Source organism: Idiotropiscis lumnitzeri, chromosome 10 (assembly GCF_059441095.1).
Source record: "Idiotropiscis lumnitzeri isolate Australia: NSW breed Sydney's pygmy pipehorse chromosome 10, RoL_Ilum_1.0, whole genome shotgun sequence".
NCBI lineage: Eukaryota > Metazoa > Chordata > Actinopteri > Syngnathiformes > Syngnathidae > Idiotropiscis > Idiotropiscis lumnitzeri.
In genome coordinates, this window is record NC_142400.1 from 13,266,595 (window position 1) to 13,283,025 (window position 16,431).

Sequence of the window (16,431 nt, forward strand, 5' to 3'; positions counted from 1 at the left end):
GGTTCGACCACAAGACAGCGGCACCAAATAACACAATCGGCCAGAACCCCACGAACAGATTTACGATCTTTATGTTCAGAATGACAGCCTGTTGCTTGCAAACCAATCACAATGATTAATCAGCCACCAAAGCACCCACACACCCTCAATGTACAATCATCCATCAAGTCTCATCAGAAATCATTGGGTCGATATAAGCTGTGGTGGGCGTATGAGTTTTCCCCCCCCCATGGTTCAGACAACTATAATCGAGTGGGTTGTTTTCATAAATGCAACAGCTGTGACCCAGAGAGAGGAAGGACAGAGGAGGAAGAGAGCAAGACACGAGGTGAAGGCAGAAGGACAAGAGAAATAGGAATGGCAGGTGAAATGAGGCAGGAAGGAGCAGCAAACAGGGTGTCAAGTGTTTTTCCATTTTAGCAAAGAATGCAATCTCATTCATTCACACGGGAGCCTTCATTTATATTACAAATATTGCAAAATGCTTCCTTAAAAACTGTACAAATTGGTAGGTAGCTACTGCAAATGGAATGTTTAGTTGATCACATAAATCCTCCGTGTTTTTTTCCCCTACTCCATAAAGTGTTTAATACACAATTCAAGAAATGTGTGTAAAATGGGGCGAGACAACGGTAAGGAATGGGGACACATTCTTTGTCTATTCAGGACAGTGTCACCATTTTTAGACAATTAGAACATTGCCCCAAAACACAAACGTCCAGATTACCTGCTGAGAAACCCAGTGGGGGCTCAAGTATTGAATGAATACTCACTTGGCTGTTATTTTAGGTATGTTGGTTGGTGTTAAAAAAAAAAAAGTCTGCTAGTCAACACATTTAGAAACCACAGGCAAATTCTACTCAAGCATCCCTATAAAAGACAAGAGTCCTGGTCTTTCTTTTTTTTTTTTTATAAGATCCAAGAGTCAGATGAACAAGTTACATCGTAGCAGTCCTTGACAGACAAATGCAAAGTATCTTGCAATAATGACTCTTCATCAAAACAGATTTCTAAAACAAAACTTGAGTATAGAAAAAGAGGTGAAGTAAAGCTACAGAGGAAACAGTTGTTTAGTCCACGAGCAGAGAACCATCAGAAAGACAATATCGCTCCGTCAAGAGTACACAACATCTTTCTTCTTCGGCTCAATGATGGACAAACTGTTTGGCAAGCAGCATAAATACAAGTTATTCCGAGGGACAACGAGATGAAAAATAGAGGAATCAACTGTAAATGTATACATGAGGTGTTACAGGTGTAAATACAGATGACATAAACATGTACTCAATAATACAATTTTTTTGACATCCAAAAGTATTTTTTTGTTAAGCATGAAATAAATAAAAGCACAAGGGGTACTTGATGTGATTTAAAACATTCGATTCAAGGTTAAGTCCTTGCCATTGGGTTTGAGTAATATTTCACAGTCATGTCACCTCTCTGGACGTACGGAATATTGTTCCCTTCACATTTACGTGGAAATTGTGTCATTAAACACGCGCTAACATTAAATACATTTCCACTGTGTGGTGCAAACATTTCCTATTGATTCAAATCTGTTAGATGTTTCCAAGTTTGTGCAGTCAGTCATTCTCATGCTGTAAATGTTCAACAATCCAAAACAAGAGCAGAAAAGTCAGTCGAAAAGTTCAAATGACCCAAACTTGACTAAAATGCAGGGGACGGGTGCAGCTTCTTATAAACGTGTTGCCTACAATGGCAAAACTATTGCTAATAAAAAAGTAAACTTAACATGCTTTATACTGTATGTGAACTTTCTTTACAAAATAAAGAAAACTAAAGTGCAAGCACAAATGCAAACATATGCCAAAGGAATAAAACACAAATGGAAAGCAATACTATAAGTATTGTGATTCAGTATCAACATTTCATTTGAATATGCGTACTATGGCGGGATTGTGTCTTGCGGCCCGTCATGCGGCATATATATCACCTCAAGGCCTGACACATTTGTACACTCACAGTAAGTCGAGTTTAATGTACTGCATGTGCACACAGTTCAACATAGAAAAGGGATAAGTCAAAAGGATAAAAAGAGTATTTTTTTTTTTTAAACTAAGATTTCAGTTTGCTTCTGATTGTGACAAGATTGTCAATACATTCTCTTTTCAAGCATAAAAGTTATACTGAAGGCTATCGGTTTCCCTACAAAATCTGCATTTAGGTTGGGAGCAGCCAACTAGCAGTAATAGGAATAAAATAACCCAACTTTAGACTGGTTGAAAAATACAGCATTGGAGTGTAACATGGGGAGAAAAAAAAAAAGGGTCTAATTTTTCCATCAACAATAAACTCTGTATTAATCACATAGATCATAATCATGGCAGTAAAAAAAAAAAAAAATCATATTCGTATATCAAAGATTCACAGAATGCCCAGCATTTGGAATATTCAAAATACTTAACAGAACTCTTTGAAAGGGTTAGAAAGGTGTAATATAGCTTTCCTGAAAGCCATAACAAAAACACATGCGCATGGTCTTCAGACAGTGGAAAAACTTTTTTTTCCTTAGCTTGTGGAAAAGCAATCCCTCCAAGTTTAACCTGCTCAACAGTGGTGTTAATCTTAATTTTATATTTTAAAACACAAAAACAATGGCCTAAGTACAAAATATGTTTCTGTTTTTAGGCAGTGATCAAAATCAGAATCATTACATGATGCTTGCAGCTGATTCCACATATGGCCCTCGAACTCACCAAGGTCACGGTATTGAGAATTCATAAAAAAAAAAGAAAAAAACATATTTTTCGTATCAAATGATGGAAGTTATGTATGCTTTTAAGTGAATAGGGACGGTTAAAATTATGCCAATGTAAGGCCGAAAGGGAAGTTGAAATGACATCTGTTATAAAATCCACCTGGGCCACTAAAACAAAATGTGCTTTCAACGGTCTCAACTAAACCCCTGCCGTCCCTTTCCCCGTTTTAAAGCCATTACAATACAGACTGAAAGGGACAGTACAGACATAACAGGTGACATAATCACCAAACACATTTTTGGTCCAAATTGTGTAATATCGACAATAAAAAGATGGATGAATGAACGCAGGCAGAACAGTACTGATGTCATACAAAGAAAACACATGCGCAATCCCCAAAGTAAAGAGAGAAAAAAAGTGATGACATCATACAAGTATATTTGTCATTTGTGTTACTGAACCCTGAGCTAAACCCAAAATATTGTATAAATATATGTATTTAACAAGCTCATAGCAAAAATGTAACCAACTCAATCAAGACACCCGAGTACACCTCAAATTTGGCTTGAAGCAGTAAAATGGCTTCAAGTGCTACAATTGTCACCGGTAAACTCGGGTGGACCTTTTAACAATACTGCCCAAAATTCCATGTGTCCACACTCTCTAGCCAAAAGGCAACTACCATAAAAAAGGGGAAAAAAATAGAAATTTGAAACTCATTACTTTCCCAAATGTGTTTCTTTCATTGTCAAGGCTTGATTTCCTCTTGCTATAAACATGCACAGCCTATTCAAAAATGCAGCTGGAAGAGAAAAAGAGAGGGGAAAAAAAACAAAATTGCCTCGACCTTCAATAAGTGCCATTCAAGTATTTATGCATTGTATCTGAAGCAGCCAAAGCTGGACTTCTGACAACCCTTGCTACAAAAGAAAGAAAGAGAAAAAAAATAAAAATAAAAAAAATAAAAAACCTAAAGAAAAAGGAATCAACATATTGTAAGTAAAACTGCTATCATGTAGAAAGCTACTTAAGAAAACCATCTGACCACAATGCTAGCAAAAGGTAAACATCTCATTTGAAGTTACTGAAATATATTTCCTTTCAGTAAAAAACAAGACAAAAAAAATACAACCCACGCCTAGCATGCCTCACATTAACAACCTCTCGCCAGGAGAGATGTATGTTGTTCCACAACCGCAACCTCAACTCTTTCAATTGTGTTTCTTAAGGAATTCATGGTTTGTGCTGTCATGATCATTGGGGCTGAAATCGGGGCAGATGCCGTTAGTTATTTTGGTGTCGGCAGTGTCATGCACTTTGTGAAAAGACAGTCTTGACTTTGTGTGTTGATGTTGGCAAGTACCACTGAGGAGGCCAGAATTTTCATGGTACAGGTATTCCTCTGCAAAGTCCATGTGTTCTTCAACAAAGCTCCTGAAATTCTCTGTAGACACCACAAGAGGGGGATAAGAACAAAACAATCGGGGAAAAACAAAAAATCATTGCGGCATGCTTTTACTTTTAAACACAAATCAAGCTCAAACGTTCAACTGTGTTTCAAAAAGTTGAAAGAGGGTTTCATTTCTCACCAAATGTGATCTTTCCTGTGTCATCACTGTCAATGGCAGCAAACAAGCAGGTTACACTCAAGTGAGTCACTCCCAAAGCGGTCTTCAGAATAATTGCCAACTCTGTTTCTGTAATGGCGCCATCCTCCTCGGCCTCAAACATCTTAAAAGTGACATTATATACAGTACATTACAGAAAATTAGTTGACGGTTATGAACTGTTATTCAGTTAATCAAAATGATATTTATTTCAATTTAAAATTTGTATTTATATATTTTGAAAAACTAATGGGGCCCGTATCTAGAGCTCACTCAGCTTTAAGATTGATAGTTATTTATCTACAAATGCAGATATGATAAAAGCTACTGTATTTTATGGAACCACAACAGATGTTTATTTTTCACGGCCAATTTTAAATAAACCCTTAAGAGAATTCAATTGCTAATTTTTTTTGCAGTTACAAGACAAAACAAAATTAAAATCTGTATGCTTTGTTCCAAAGACAGAATTAAAAAAATACATAATGATGTTGGATAGCATTAAAAAAAGACATAGTATTGACATAGTATGGACAAAAAAAAAAAAAAAAAGACAAAATAAATTATGTTTTAGCAACATGAAAATTGTAGAAAATAAAATCATATTTACGATGGTGAAACATAATTTTAATGCATGCAACAAATGTACTTAATTTTAGAAAGTTAATAACAATTGTTCATAAAGTTTTTTTTGGAAAATATATACCCCACAGACTTTTTTTTTCGGTCTACGAACAAACCTACAAATTGTATTCAATTTGGTGCTTTGATGGTGTCAAAACTTAAATTGGAACGTACCTTGAAGGCCAATTTCAGTGTTTCCAAACTTTCAGAAGGTCTGCATACAACAGATAAGGCTATCACAAATTCTCTGATATCCACATAGTTGTCGTCATGCTGGAAAAGCAAGAGTAGCCCAGATTATTAAGACAAAGAGTGATTATGTCCATGATTGTATTAATTTCATTGACACAAATGCCTTAGCATTGCTATTAAAACATGAAGAAACATTTTTTTTCATCCAAATACATTCTTCACAGAGAAAATGCTGACCTCATCGAAAAGGGAAAACATGTCTTGTAACATATCTGAAACGGGCACATCCAAGAACTGAGCAAAGTCATCCAAGCAGAGCTTCTGTCCTTCCAGCTTCCTGGATCTGTTCCCATAATCCAGCAGCACCTTTTCAGTGTCTTGGGGTTTAAGCCTGTGACAAGAAATTGGTGAGCATTAATGGTGTGGTTAACAACATTAGGAAACAACTCGTACAGAATTTGACATAAGTCAGATAGCTGAAATGTAGAATTTTATGTTATAGCCTTAATTATTAGACATCTGATATTGCTTGTAAATTATCAACAACAGCAGGAACATCAAAGACTATCATAGCATCTGTGTCTATGCTCGTAAGGTTTAGGTTTAAATAACACACCCGAGTCTCCTGACAAGTTTGGAAAACTCCAACAGGCAGGTGTCAACTGGCAATCTCAACAGGCCTTCTGCCATAGCAAGCTGGCAATCTTCAAATGAATAATCTGTGATGGGGACCCCAAGGGCTCTGTGAGAGTCAAGACAATGGTGAGTGTCTTTAATGTATGGACAATACAAAATATACATTGCAGTGCTTATGAGTGGGGAAAAAATGGCAATCAAATGGAAAATAAGGCAAAACCTATTACTCCTACAAATAACAGAAATATGTAAACATTGCATGAAGTTTAAATAATAATATATTAAGACATTTTCTCAGTCTTAATGGACTTCTTTCCACTACAAAGACTAAACATGACAACAAAAAAATGACAAATCTGAACGGGGCTGAGAGAGTAATCAAATTACATGCACCAGAGTTACGTATTCAGGAAAAAAAAAAAAAAAGGGAACTCTAATCAATTAGTTACACGGGAAATAAAACCCATAATCCGATTACAGGTACGTTGATTAAAAAGTCTGATTATTTTGCATGATAAAACTTTTAATATGAGGAGAGAGATGCTGCAGTCTTGCTAGCCAAACAAGCATTCTCATTTCAGTTAAGTGGATAACTGGTCACATTATCGCATAATGTACAGATGCTGCTGTCCCATGTTTAATGCCTAAATAGTTGACAATTCCAATTTTATCGTTTTGTCGTATTGTTTTTTTTTTTTTTATAACTTTTGTTGTTGGAGTAATCCAAAATTAATAAAAGTAACCAATTTACATTACTTTAATATTTTGGTATATGTTACCAACTACATTTTTTTTAATAGTTAACCAGTAACGCGACCCTGTTCAAAACTTACTTGGCCATGACATGCCTCACATTGATAGCAAAGAGAGCAGGGTTCCTTTTCTCTTCCTCAGAGGGTGTATAGACGGGAAGGAACTGCAGGAAGAGAAATCACTTAAATGTTTATGGTAACTTGCCCTTCAACATCCACTTTTATTCCCCATAGTGATCTGGGATTGTGTACAGAATGACATCAATCACATACCTCTATTTCAAAGACATTGTGTAGCTGGCAAAGAGTCAGCCACAAGATCTTGAACCTAAATTAAAAAAAAAAAAATTAACACAATGAATGGAAAATTATCCAAAAGACTTTAATGGTTTGTTGTTTTTTTTTTTAATATTGTACACGGTGAAAGCAAAATACTTACGCTCCAGGACCTTGCCAGGTCCATGTGATTGTATCCTTCAGAAGACAAAATAGACAGATACGTAAATGAAAATGTAAGAGCATTTTCAGCGTAGTTTGAGTTTTTTATACAGTTCAATACTGTTAAATCTCAGAAGACTTAAGACATTGTAAAATGTGAATTTTGAAATAGGATTACAATTCTGCAAGGGATACACAATTCCAAATGTTATCAACCAGCACGCTAGGTTACAATTTAATATGTTGAAGTCAATTTAAAACCATAAAGTGCTACAACAGACTGATACTGATTGTGCCGATTGTGGGCCAATGGTTTGTCCAAAAATTGCCAGCAGGTGTCTCTAGAACAGGCATCACTAAATGGCGGACCGCGGTCCGGATCCGGTCCGAACCCATGACCAATCTATGATGATTTTTTTTTCAGGGCGCATTCGCAAACGTTGACGCTGCAATTGTAGTTAATACGGAAAAGGCGTCACTGATTTGAGCCATCAAATCTTTTGTTTACGATCCACTGCCAATTGCGCAGCAGACCGGAAGAGAGTGCTGCTGACAGTATGCCTTGCTAAAAATTTAGCAAGGTCGATGCGTGTTGTTTTAAATGAATGGACGGAGAAATTTAGTTTGGTTCTGGCTGCAGCCGATTCATTCTTATTTGATAAACAAACCCAACCCAAATTCTTCTTTTTTTGAATACCTGCAGTTTCCTCACGTTGATGTTTAACAATATCAAACAAATGCAACCATTCAACCATTCCTCTATGCATAATCTAAATCTAACAACCTACTTCCTCTACTCTGCACTCTCCTTGTTAGCTTACTAAACTGGTTCTCAATGGGGTCGAGGTCTGGGGACTAAGATGCCCTTGGAAGAAGCTTGATACTATTTCTGGTGACATAGATCAAGTGCCGTCCTCATGTTTCATGAAGTTTGTATTATTGTTGTAATTAGACTCATGACTTACTGACTTATCACCACATTTGTTTGGCGAAGTTGAGATGGTGAACGCTTAAACGTCCAAGTATTTAGGAAATTAACGACTAATTGAAGATAAATAAAGAGAATTTCAAATGAATTTATGGTTCACTTGCTTTTATTTTACCGCAAGTCTAACCCATAATATCAAAACATTTATGTATTATAAATATGATCATGTTTTTAGAGACACAGATTAATTTAAAGTTTGTTTGTTTAAAAAAAAACAGGAAAGGTGTATCAGGAAAAGTGTATTACATTGTAAAATTGAGAGGAAAAAAATTAAGTTTATTATTAATCAAACTCGTTCTACCTTAGTAAAACATAACCAAGGTTGAAAGATACGTACGAGTTTATTGGGGTATTTCATCACAACCGGTTGCACTGGTACCGCCGGGATGAAGGCCCCTATAGGAACAAAATGAAGACACTTCAAGGTTATGGTTTGCAAACCAAGAACATTCACATTTCTGAATGTAATTTAAAAAAAAAAACAATGTGCACAATGTTCTTTAATACTGTGATTGTAGTTAAAAGTACAATTTCTCAATCTATGCTCACATATTATTGAAAAATCTGAAATGACGCTGAACAAGAAAAATGATGACCAGTTTACCTGGTTTAAAGGTGATGAGGCAGGACCTATTTGTGCAGGTTCCCTCTGGAAAAATCATTATCTGCATGAGAGAAAAAAAAATCACATGATATAAAAATTCACGATATTGTAGAAAACAGCTCTGATAAAATAAAAATCACAATATTGTGTTTTTGTACATAAACAGCATTGACAAGTAACAGGCTTGATGAGTTATTTTGTCACATGGTCATATTGGCTCAGCAGAACAAATTATCATGGTCTATGTAGCCCACAATGCCATGTTTGGATGAAGCGGGTGAAAAGTGATGTCTTTCGACTGAGATTATGAAAAATATTTATTGGTATGACTGATTTATGGGAAATTTTAGACCATAATTTTGGTCACGTGAGCAATAACCAGACCATTTTTTTCTTTAGACAGGTTAGTTTGCATGTGTGCGTTAGTGGTTTCTGTAGATCCTAAAATACAAATGAAATAAACATGAGCAGTCACATAGAAATATACCCCATACACGGCTAATTATCTGTGGTCCTAATTACACACATAGTTCAAATAGTTCAGTTAACGTTAACCTCAATATACAGAAATTACCTACAGTGATTGATATTGACCTAACATTGAGGCACTTCCTCGCACACATTGTGAATCAGGTCAGCTTGTGGAGGAACTCAAACATGTTACGTTGCCCTACATCTTAAATATAGGTGGCCAAAACACGCCTAATTAAAATTAAACTGCATGAATAATGAATAGAGGGGAGCTCTCTAATCTCGTTGCACTCTTGAGTACTATGACAATAAAGGGATTTCTAATTCTAATTCTAATAAACAAACCACCAGGGGGTGCTGGAACAACAAGCATTGAAAACCACTTGGGGTTTTAACAGATTTGCTGCTAATAATATCGTAACATTACAACTGCCATACCGAGACAATTTCAATAACAAAATATTGCTGATATTGTTCATCAATTTAATCTGCAAACCGCTTAAAATGAATGCCAAAGGCAATGTTTCCCTTTTTTTATTTATTTTGCTTCAAACAAACCCCATGTCAAAAAGCATCAGTGAACAGATTCTGTTCACTTTTGGAGGTTCCACTGATGAGTGACAGTATCTTTGCCGTATGAAACTGGAGCCTTCATACGGATGTTCAGTTTGAAACATGTCAAGAGTGATCATTAACGAACTCCAAGTTTAACATTTTCTGGACATTCCTTTACCTGTGGCCATTCCCCTCCAGAGTGGGCTCGGCGTTTAATCTCTTCCACAGTCTTCCTTCGTGAGTCCTGGTCGGACCGTGATACAAACACTGGCCTGATGTACTTTATCAAAGCTGCGGGAAAAAAGATAGATTCACAGCTGAGAGCACTAATAATGACAAAGGCTCTAGCAGGACTCAACTATTAATCACTTAGACGAGAGTGAGATTAGAAAAATTGTTAGATGAGCAATTTTACGACAGTTTAAATGTGTTTGTAAGATTTAAGCACTGTCGTACGAAAGTGTTGATTAGTTCAGTAGAAAAATAAAAACAAAAAGAAATATTAAGTGACACCTCTGACAGGCAAATATTAAATCAGGCGTATTAAAATCATGTTAGCTTAATACACATGCATGCACGCCAAAACATGCTAGCATGCATAAAAAGGCGCAAATTTTAGTTTGGTTGTACTATATGGAAGTATTTAACAACCAAGGCTCCCTTTTGTCATTGTCAGAGTCTCATTGTCATGTGGCCCCTCAAATATGATGCAGGATTTACGCTCAAACAACAGGATAAGCTAACACGTTAGCCCAAGCATCCACAATCCATTCCCAAATTATGGTGTAACTCGCCCGGCGCTGCCTCCCAGTCTTAGTAAAGTTGTGTTCGCCATCTGTCAGTGTTTACACCAAAGATGAAGTGAAAAATTGTTAGACGTCTATGATTCTGTTATATGCTATCGCTGAAACACAACTGAAACATATAGTTTGGGTTAGTAAGACGTTAGCATTAGCATATGTAGAATACAAAAAGAACCCCCAAAAAAATGCCTGATTACAGTCATTTCAGTCTTGTTTTTGGTAAAAAAAAAAGGTTCCTAAGCGCATAGCGAGAATAACCCGAAAGCCACACAGCGTCACACACTGCAAGAGAGAGGACAGAAAGTAGAGAGTGAAAAATCCCATTTAAAGTCTCTCGGTCTAGTAGGAGGGCAGTTTGGCTGTTGCCGCTAATTCCGACTTCACACTTCTCAAGTTTCCATCCGGTGAGTACACACTTAATGAATAATTTATTAAACAAATCCTCACAACTTTATTTCGTTCGAGTTTCGTAACCCTATCCTCTCAGCTTCAGGAAAACTACATTTCAAGTTTGGCAAGGGAGTGTTGATCCCCTTTTCTCATTCAAGTAAAGTTCAGGTAAATCCATTGTGCATAAATATATCCTATTTCGATTATCAGGCGTGTGTGTGTGTAAAGATTGAGGGATGTATGACAACACAACCACATGAAAAAAGACAAATTGATCACATAAAAAAAAAAAAAGTTCCGTATAAACGACTCTTACTATATCATTTCACATATTCATATAATTTGCGACAGTCTGTTCTGATCCTTAAACACTTCAATCATTAAATATGGCTTCATAGACGTTTTATTCTTCCTCTGAAGTATTTCAAATGAAAAGTTGCTGGGTGACTGTTAGTCTTTATGTCTTGTTCTTTCACTAGAAGGGATCCTGTCCACATTTTTGAACCAGGCGATATGTTACTCCAAACAGTGTCGAAATGTATGCATGGGGCATGTCAAACAAAATATTTTATGAGCTATTCTGCCGGTCCTTCTACTCCTGCGTTTTGTATGACAGGATTAGGTCTTGACAATGGTATATTATAAATTGATTTACTACCAGTCTTGAAGGCCAACAAGGACAAATTGAGGCCAGTGCATTAGCAAAGTTGCCCGTGACACCTTTGTTTAGAAAAAAAAAAACAAACAAAAAAAAAAACTTTAACATATCACATCACGCAGTAAATTGTTACTAAAATGAGCAGAACAAGGGCAGCATAGAATAAGTAGTGCAGTAATACAAAGAATTAATTGATTCCAACTGTGAGCTGATGGAATGGGATTACAACCTTAAGAGACACTTTGCACACGTCACTGTGGCTGATCAGGTCTTAATGCCTATTCTGGATTCAACTCGCTCAATTTGGGCATTGGCTTCTGGGTCCTCCTACAAATCTGACAAGTAGACCGAATTTAAATTGAAGCTGCATTTGAGAAAGTGGTTTGGTGGGGGAAGCTTATTTATATATTGAAAAAAAATTGGGAGAGTGTGGCGTACTTGAGAATTCCCAAGCACAGCATCTTGATAACAATACATGCTGTTCTTTAAAATGTACAAGTCAAGTAAAAGAATGCCCACATAAAATCATTAGAAAATATTTGCACATACAAACTGTTCTGCTGAAACTGATTCCATAGAAGTCCATCGTTAACACATCTTTTTAGAATTGATTATCCGATTGACTATTCCATTGAATTCTTGATTTTTTTTTTTTTTTTAAAGGAAAATCTCGGATATATTAACACTATTGTTACTTTAAAGCAGGGGTCTTCAATCCTGTTCCTCGAGGGCCGGTGTCCTGTCTGTTTTCCATTTTTCCCTGGAGCAACACACCTTTTTCAAATGATCAGGATCGTTATCTAGCTTCAGCAGACCTTGCTGATTATCTGTTCATTTGAATCGGGTGTGTTGCAGAAAGATGAAAAACAGGCAGGACACTGGTAATCAAGGAACAGGATTGAGGACGCCAACATAAAAGTGAATAACTATTGCATCTTAATTTTTCTATATGACAGGGTCTGCTGTCCATTCTCTTGCCGGGTCAAATGCCTCTCGTGGCTGTTTATCTTGCTCTGACGGCCCGCTCGTAGTGGACATAGGAAAAAATAAATAAAAATCCAGCGGCAACTGTCACGCTTGCCCATTTATTACTTAATTTTTATTCACATTTCCCACAATAATAATCATTTTACTCACTTAGCTGTAGTTTACAAACACCACTGAGTGAGTTCTGACAAGCGATGGTAGGATACATTATACTGGCATATACTACACTGGTTAATGAATTTAAACAAAAAGAAAATATAAAAACAAAATAATGTATGCATTGGCCGCCTGGCTTGTTGTCACACGTTCCAGACGCCAAACTTCGCTCGCTCCCCTCGAAATAATTATAAAACTTGATTTTGGGGATTTTATTTGGTATGGAGTAACCTTAAACCTTGGGCATCTTTTATTTTTTGCTCCACAGAAGACCGACATTTGTTGCCCAAACTATCTTTAGCCGTTTCTGTGTGTGACAGATGCAGTCAGTCAATTGCGTTTCTTGATTTGCGTTCCTGTCCATTCTAACGTCATGTCCCAATTGAGTACACCAAAACCAAGACAACAAAAACACATGGAATACGTGCATGCTGTTTTTGTCTGCTAGTTAAAACAAGGGCTGCATCAGTTTGTGACTTGTAAAGACTTAGCTTGGAAGTTGGATTTCATGCGGCTATCAACGTGGCTAAAATGACAGCGGAGGAGGGGACTTAATGTTTGAATTTTTTTCCTCTTTTATCATTGTGTCAGAGCTCAGTGGGAAGTTTGCAAGTAAACCGTCGTTGCAATCTCAAAGAGACAAGCGTTTTGAGTAATTCCATTCTTACAAAAGATGCTATTCCATTGTATCGGAACGACCTTGAGTGGTCACTTTTCCATTACAATTATCTTGGCCGTGCCTTTTCAATGAAACCATTTTTCAGAAACTCCTCCAATGTGGTTTTAAAACGCAGGCCCAGCAGGGTTGTGACATCACTGTTATCTGATAGGCTGAAAGATGTTGGCATTTAAGCAATGTGACTAAGTACTCCGCTGCACGCACGCATTTCTTGGTTTAAGATAGTGAGACAGAGTCGCCGACACCGTCATCAAGTGATAAAAATATTGCATATACAGTAGAGTATTTTACAAGTCACCCTCCGAAGTCAAAGATGTTGGCACGAGACGACAAAACAGCACAAGACTGGAATGACTGAGTTCACGAGTATTCTCAGCGTTATTGAGAAATGACTAATGGGGGTGTGTCAAGTGTCTCTGAAGTGGCCAAACATCATTTCCGATGTCACAAATGGGCTTTTACAATTATTAATTCTAGTTTTGAGGCAGAAATGTTTGTCAGTCAATTTTTGTGGTTGATTAAGCTGATCTTTCCCCCAACCCTAAACATGCAAAGTATAACGGTTTCAAATAAAGAAAATAAGTGACAGTGATAGTGACTTACTTCCCCACAAGGGAATATCCTTGCTCTCAGCTTTCATGACAATAGAGGCCATTGTCATGGTGACAGGGATGGCATCAAAGTAGGAAGAGTGGGGTGCCAGAGTGAGAATGGGTGCGTCGGCAGGCAATGCCCTCTGCCCTTTAACAGTCATCCAATGAAAGCCACCCGCAAACCACATGACCCGCATGATGATCTTCAAAATGATGTCGACCAGTCTGAAACCAAGAAGATTCAGGTTAAAGGCGTAAATAAAAGTATTTATTTGCAATGTGAAAATGAAGATGTAATTCAGTATGATTTCTTTCAACAATAAATACCTCGGCAGATTTTCTAACCATCCACATTATTTTGCGGTTCTCTTTTCGTGCTAACCATGTAACCATGTGTGAACAGCGCTTCAAACATTCACACACAGCAGGGCACCTACCTCCTCCAGAGGCACTGGGGTTCAACGGTTGTTTCAGAGCGTCCCGCTGAGGCCAGAAACGCAAAAGGCCATGCCAGCAGCATCATAAATGCAGCTATGAGTAGACGGATGGGGAATAGCGTGACTGTCATAACTGCCATCTGTAAACAAAGACAGAAAAATACAGATATATAAAACATACAGACCCAAAACATTCAAGGTTACTCATGGTACAATCTGTCTGAGGAATACCATTCTGAGGCAGTTATACCAGCAAAGGAAAACGAAAAGTTAAAAGCATAGTTATCAACCGTCAGTTGTCACAAAGGTATAAGTTTTCAAAAGTTATCTCCGGCAGTAGGTGGGGGACACCCAGTAATGGTTGCCAGCCAATTGCAGGGCACACTTAGACGAACAACCATCCGCGCTCACACTCATACCTAGGAGCAATTTAGAGTGTCCAATCAACCTGCCATGCATGTTTTTGTAATGTGAGAGAAAAACAGAGCACGCGGAGGAAACTCACGCACGCACTGGGAGAACTTGCAAACTCCACACAGGAAGGCTGAAGCCAAAATCAAACCCACAGCCTCTGAACTGTGCTAACCAGTTGCTCAACGCGCTGCGATAAAGATTTTTATTTGTATTATCGATAGTAGTATGTCATGATTTTTCATTTTTTAAAAAGTAAAGATGCTACGACTTTAATATTGACTTCAGCCTGTGGGAACAGCTCTAATAAATACTTTGTGTGACCATTTTACTTGGTGCAGTGCCATGAGATGTTAAAGTGTGCCTTGGCTAAAGTCAGGAAACACTGATGTATGCAATGACCTCATTCTCAAAGAGTCCTATGACTAAAAGCTGTGAAGTCCAAAATAAGATCACAAATTTTTATCAAATCAAAATAAACCGTGCAAATGCAAAATTCAGCAAGAAGATCACAATCAATACATACAAAAAGTGTACTAGTTTTAGACTTCTCCTTGATGTCATTGTGTCAACAATTAACATGGAGATGATGACAGTTAAATCATACAACCAAATCTTGAAGTCAAATTAAGACCTCTCATATGGTAACCATAAAAACTCTTCAGTGGTACAATCTCTTGGTGAGGATAAAATTTAAGTTTGACAAAGACTCAAAAGCTGACCACTTTACTTGAGCAATGTGAGTTTAAGCAATTGTACCATTAGCATATCCTCCCTTTTTGCCATCCAAACTTTGATCCCTCTTTACTGAAACGTGTGAAAACTGTCACTGTCCTAAATTTTACTGCACGTGTTGAATGTGATGTGGGCAGCAACAAAGTAGAAATAACGGTCTATTGTAACGTTGAAACTAAATCACCTTAAGTAAATAATCCATCATGCTCCGATATAAAATTATAATGTTACTAAATCTAAGAATGGTGTTTTAAAAAAACTAAACATTTGTTTAGGCGCAACAAGCGTAGGCCCATCATGGTGGGATGGTCATGCTTATTAATCGTGACGTTATTTCATGCTTTTAAGATCCCTTTAACTGGCTTTGTTTACGTTTTGGTCACTTTTGGACAGCACAATGCTAACAATGAATTATTCAAATGGCTCATTTAGATCAGTTTAGTTAACGCTGCAAAGAAGGCGGATGATAGGATGCAACGTTTAAGTAGCTAATGCTAACGACTGGCTAGTACTCGTACAGCTGACTTGGCATGCATGCAAAAAAATGAAAACAGCCGTCATTATTATTAAGAGCAGCCTTGCCTTATTCTCTTGTCTTTAATCTCAAACAGTCATTGCAGTCCATTGATCCAAATGCATGAATGCATAATAGTTACCTTTGCCTTTTCCATAGGAGTGAATTTCAAGACATGTACAAAAGGGTTTCTGAACGGAGGCGCTTGGTCCATCTTCTTCCCATCAGCCTCCATCGCACTTTGTCTCCGCGTCCGTAACCTCATCCCGACAACAAGTTATTTGTCGAGGCTACTCCACGTAATAAAACACAAACGTGATAATGACTCGAAATAGTCTCTCCACGCGCAACGCAGTTTTCGCCCAATCTGTATCGTGCTCGGCGGCTAATTACAGCGACAGTGCGTGGTTGTTAACGCTATCTCCCTTTATCGGGCACCATGGAGGGATAATGGTTAGCTCAAGGATTAGGCGGAGTTATT

General features: G+C 37.4%; 1 protein-coding gene across 1 annotated transcript; it reads right to left on the reverse strand.

Moving 5' to 3' along the window:
- Positions 1–910: 910 nt before the first annotated feature.
- On the reverse strand, positions 911–16,221 carry LOC148329422 (lysophosphatidylcholine acyltransferase 1). Its single transcript, XM_088307358.1, has 14 exons — positions 16,093–16,221; positions 14,291–14,430; positions 13,864–14,078; positions 9,766–9,878; positions 8,562–8,622; positions 8,295–8,353; positions 6,971–7,005; positions 6,805–6,859; positions 6,613–6,695; positions 5,760–5,885; positions 5,381–5,534; positions 5,126–5,224; positions 4,310–4,451; positions 911–4,164 (listed from the first exon to the last, which is right to left on the reverse strand). Exons 1-14 carry the CDS (start codon positions 16,213–16,215, stop codon positions 3,932–3,934), a joined length of 1,638 nt encoding a protein of 545 aa, XP_088163484.1. The 5' UTR covers positions 16,216–16,221; the 3' UTR covers positions 911–3,931.
- Between the last annotated feature and the right edge of the window lie 210 nt (positions 16,222–16,431).

Excerpts from the sequence above, each read along its gene's own strand:
- LOC148329422 (XM_088307358.1), bottom strand. The coding sequence starts at position 16,215 with ATGAGGTTACGGACGCGGAGACAAAGTGCGATGGAGGCTGATGGGAAG. Across the intron at positions 8,354-8,561 it reads CCTCATCACCTTTAAACCAG|GGGCCTTCATCCCGGCGGTA; the intron begins GTAAACTGGTCA and ends TTGTTCCTATAG. Across the intron at positions 4,165-4,309 it reads CACAGGAAAGATCACATTTG|AGAATTTCAGGAGCTTTGTT; the intron begins GTGAGAAATGAA and ends TGGTGTCTACAG.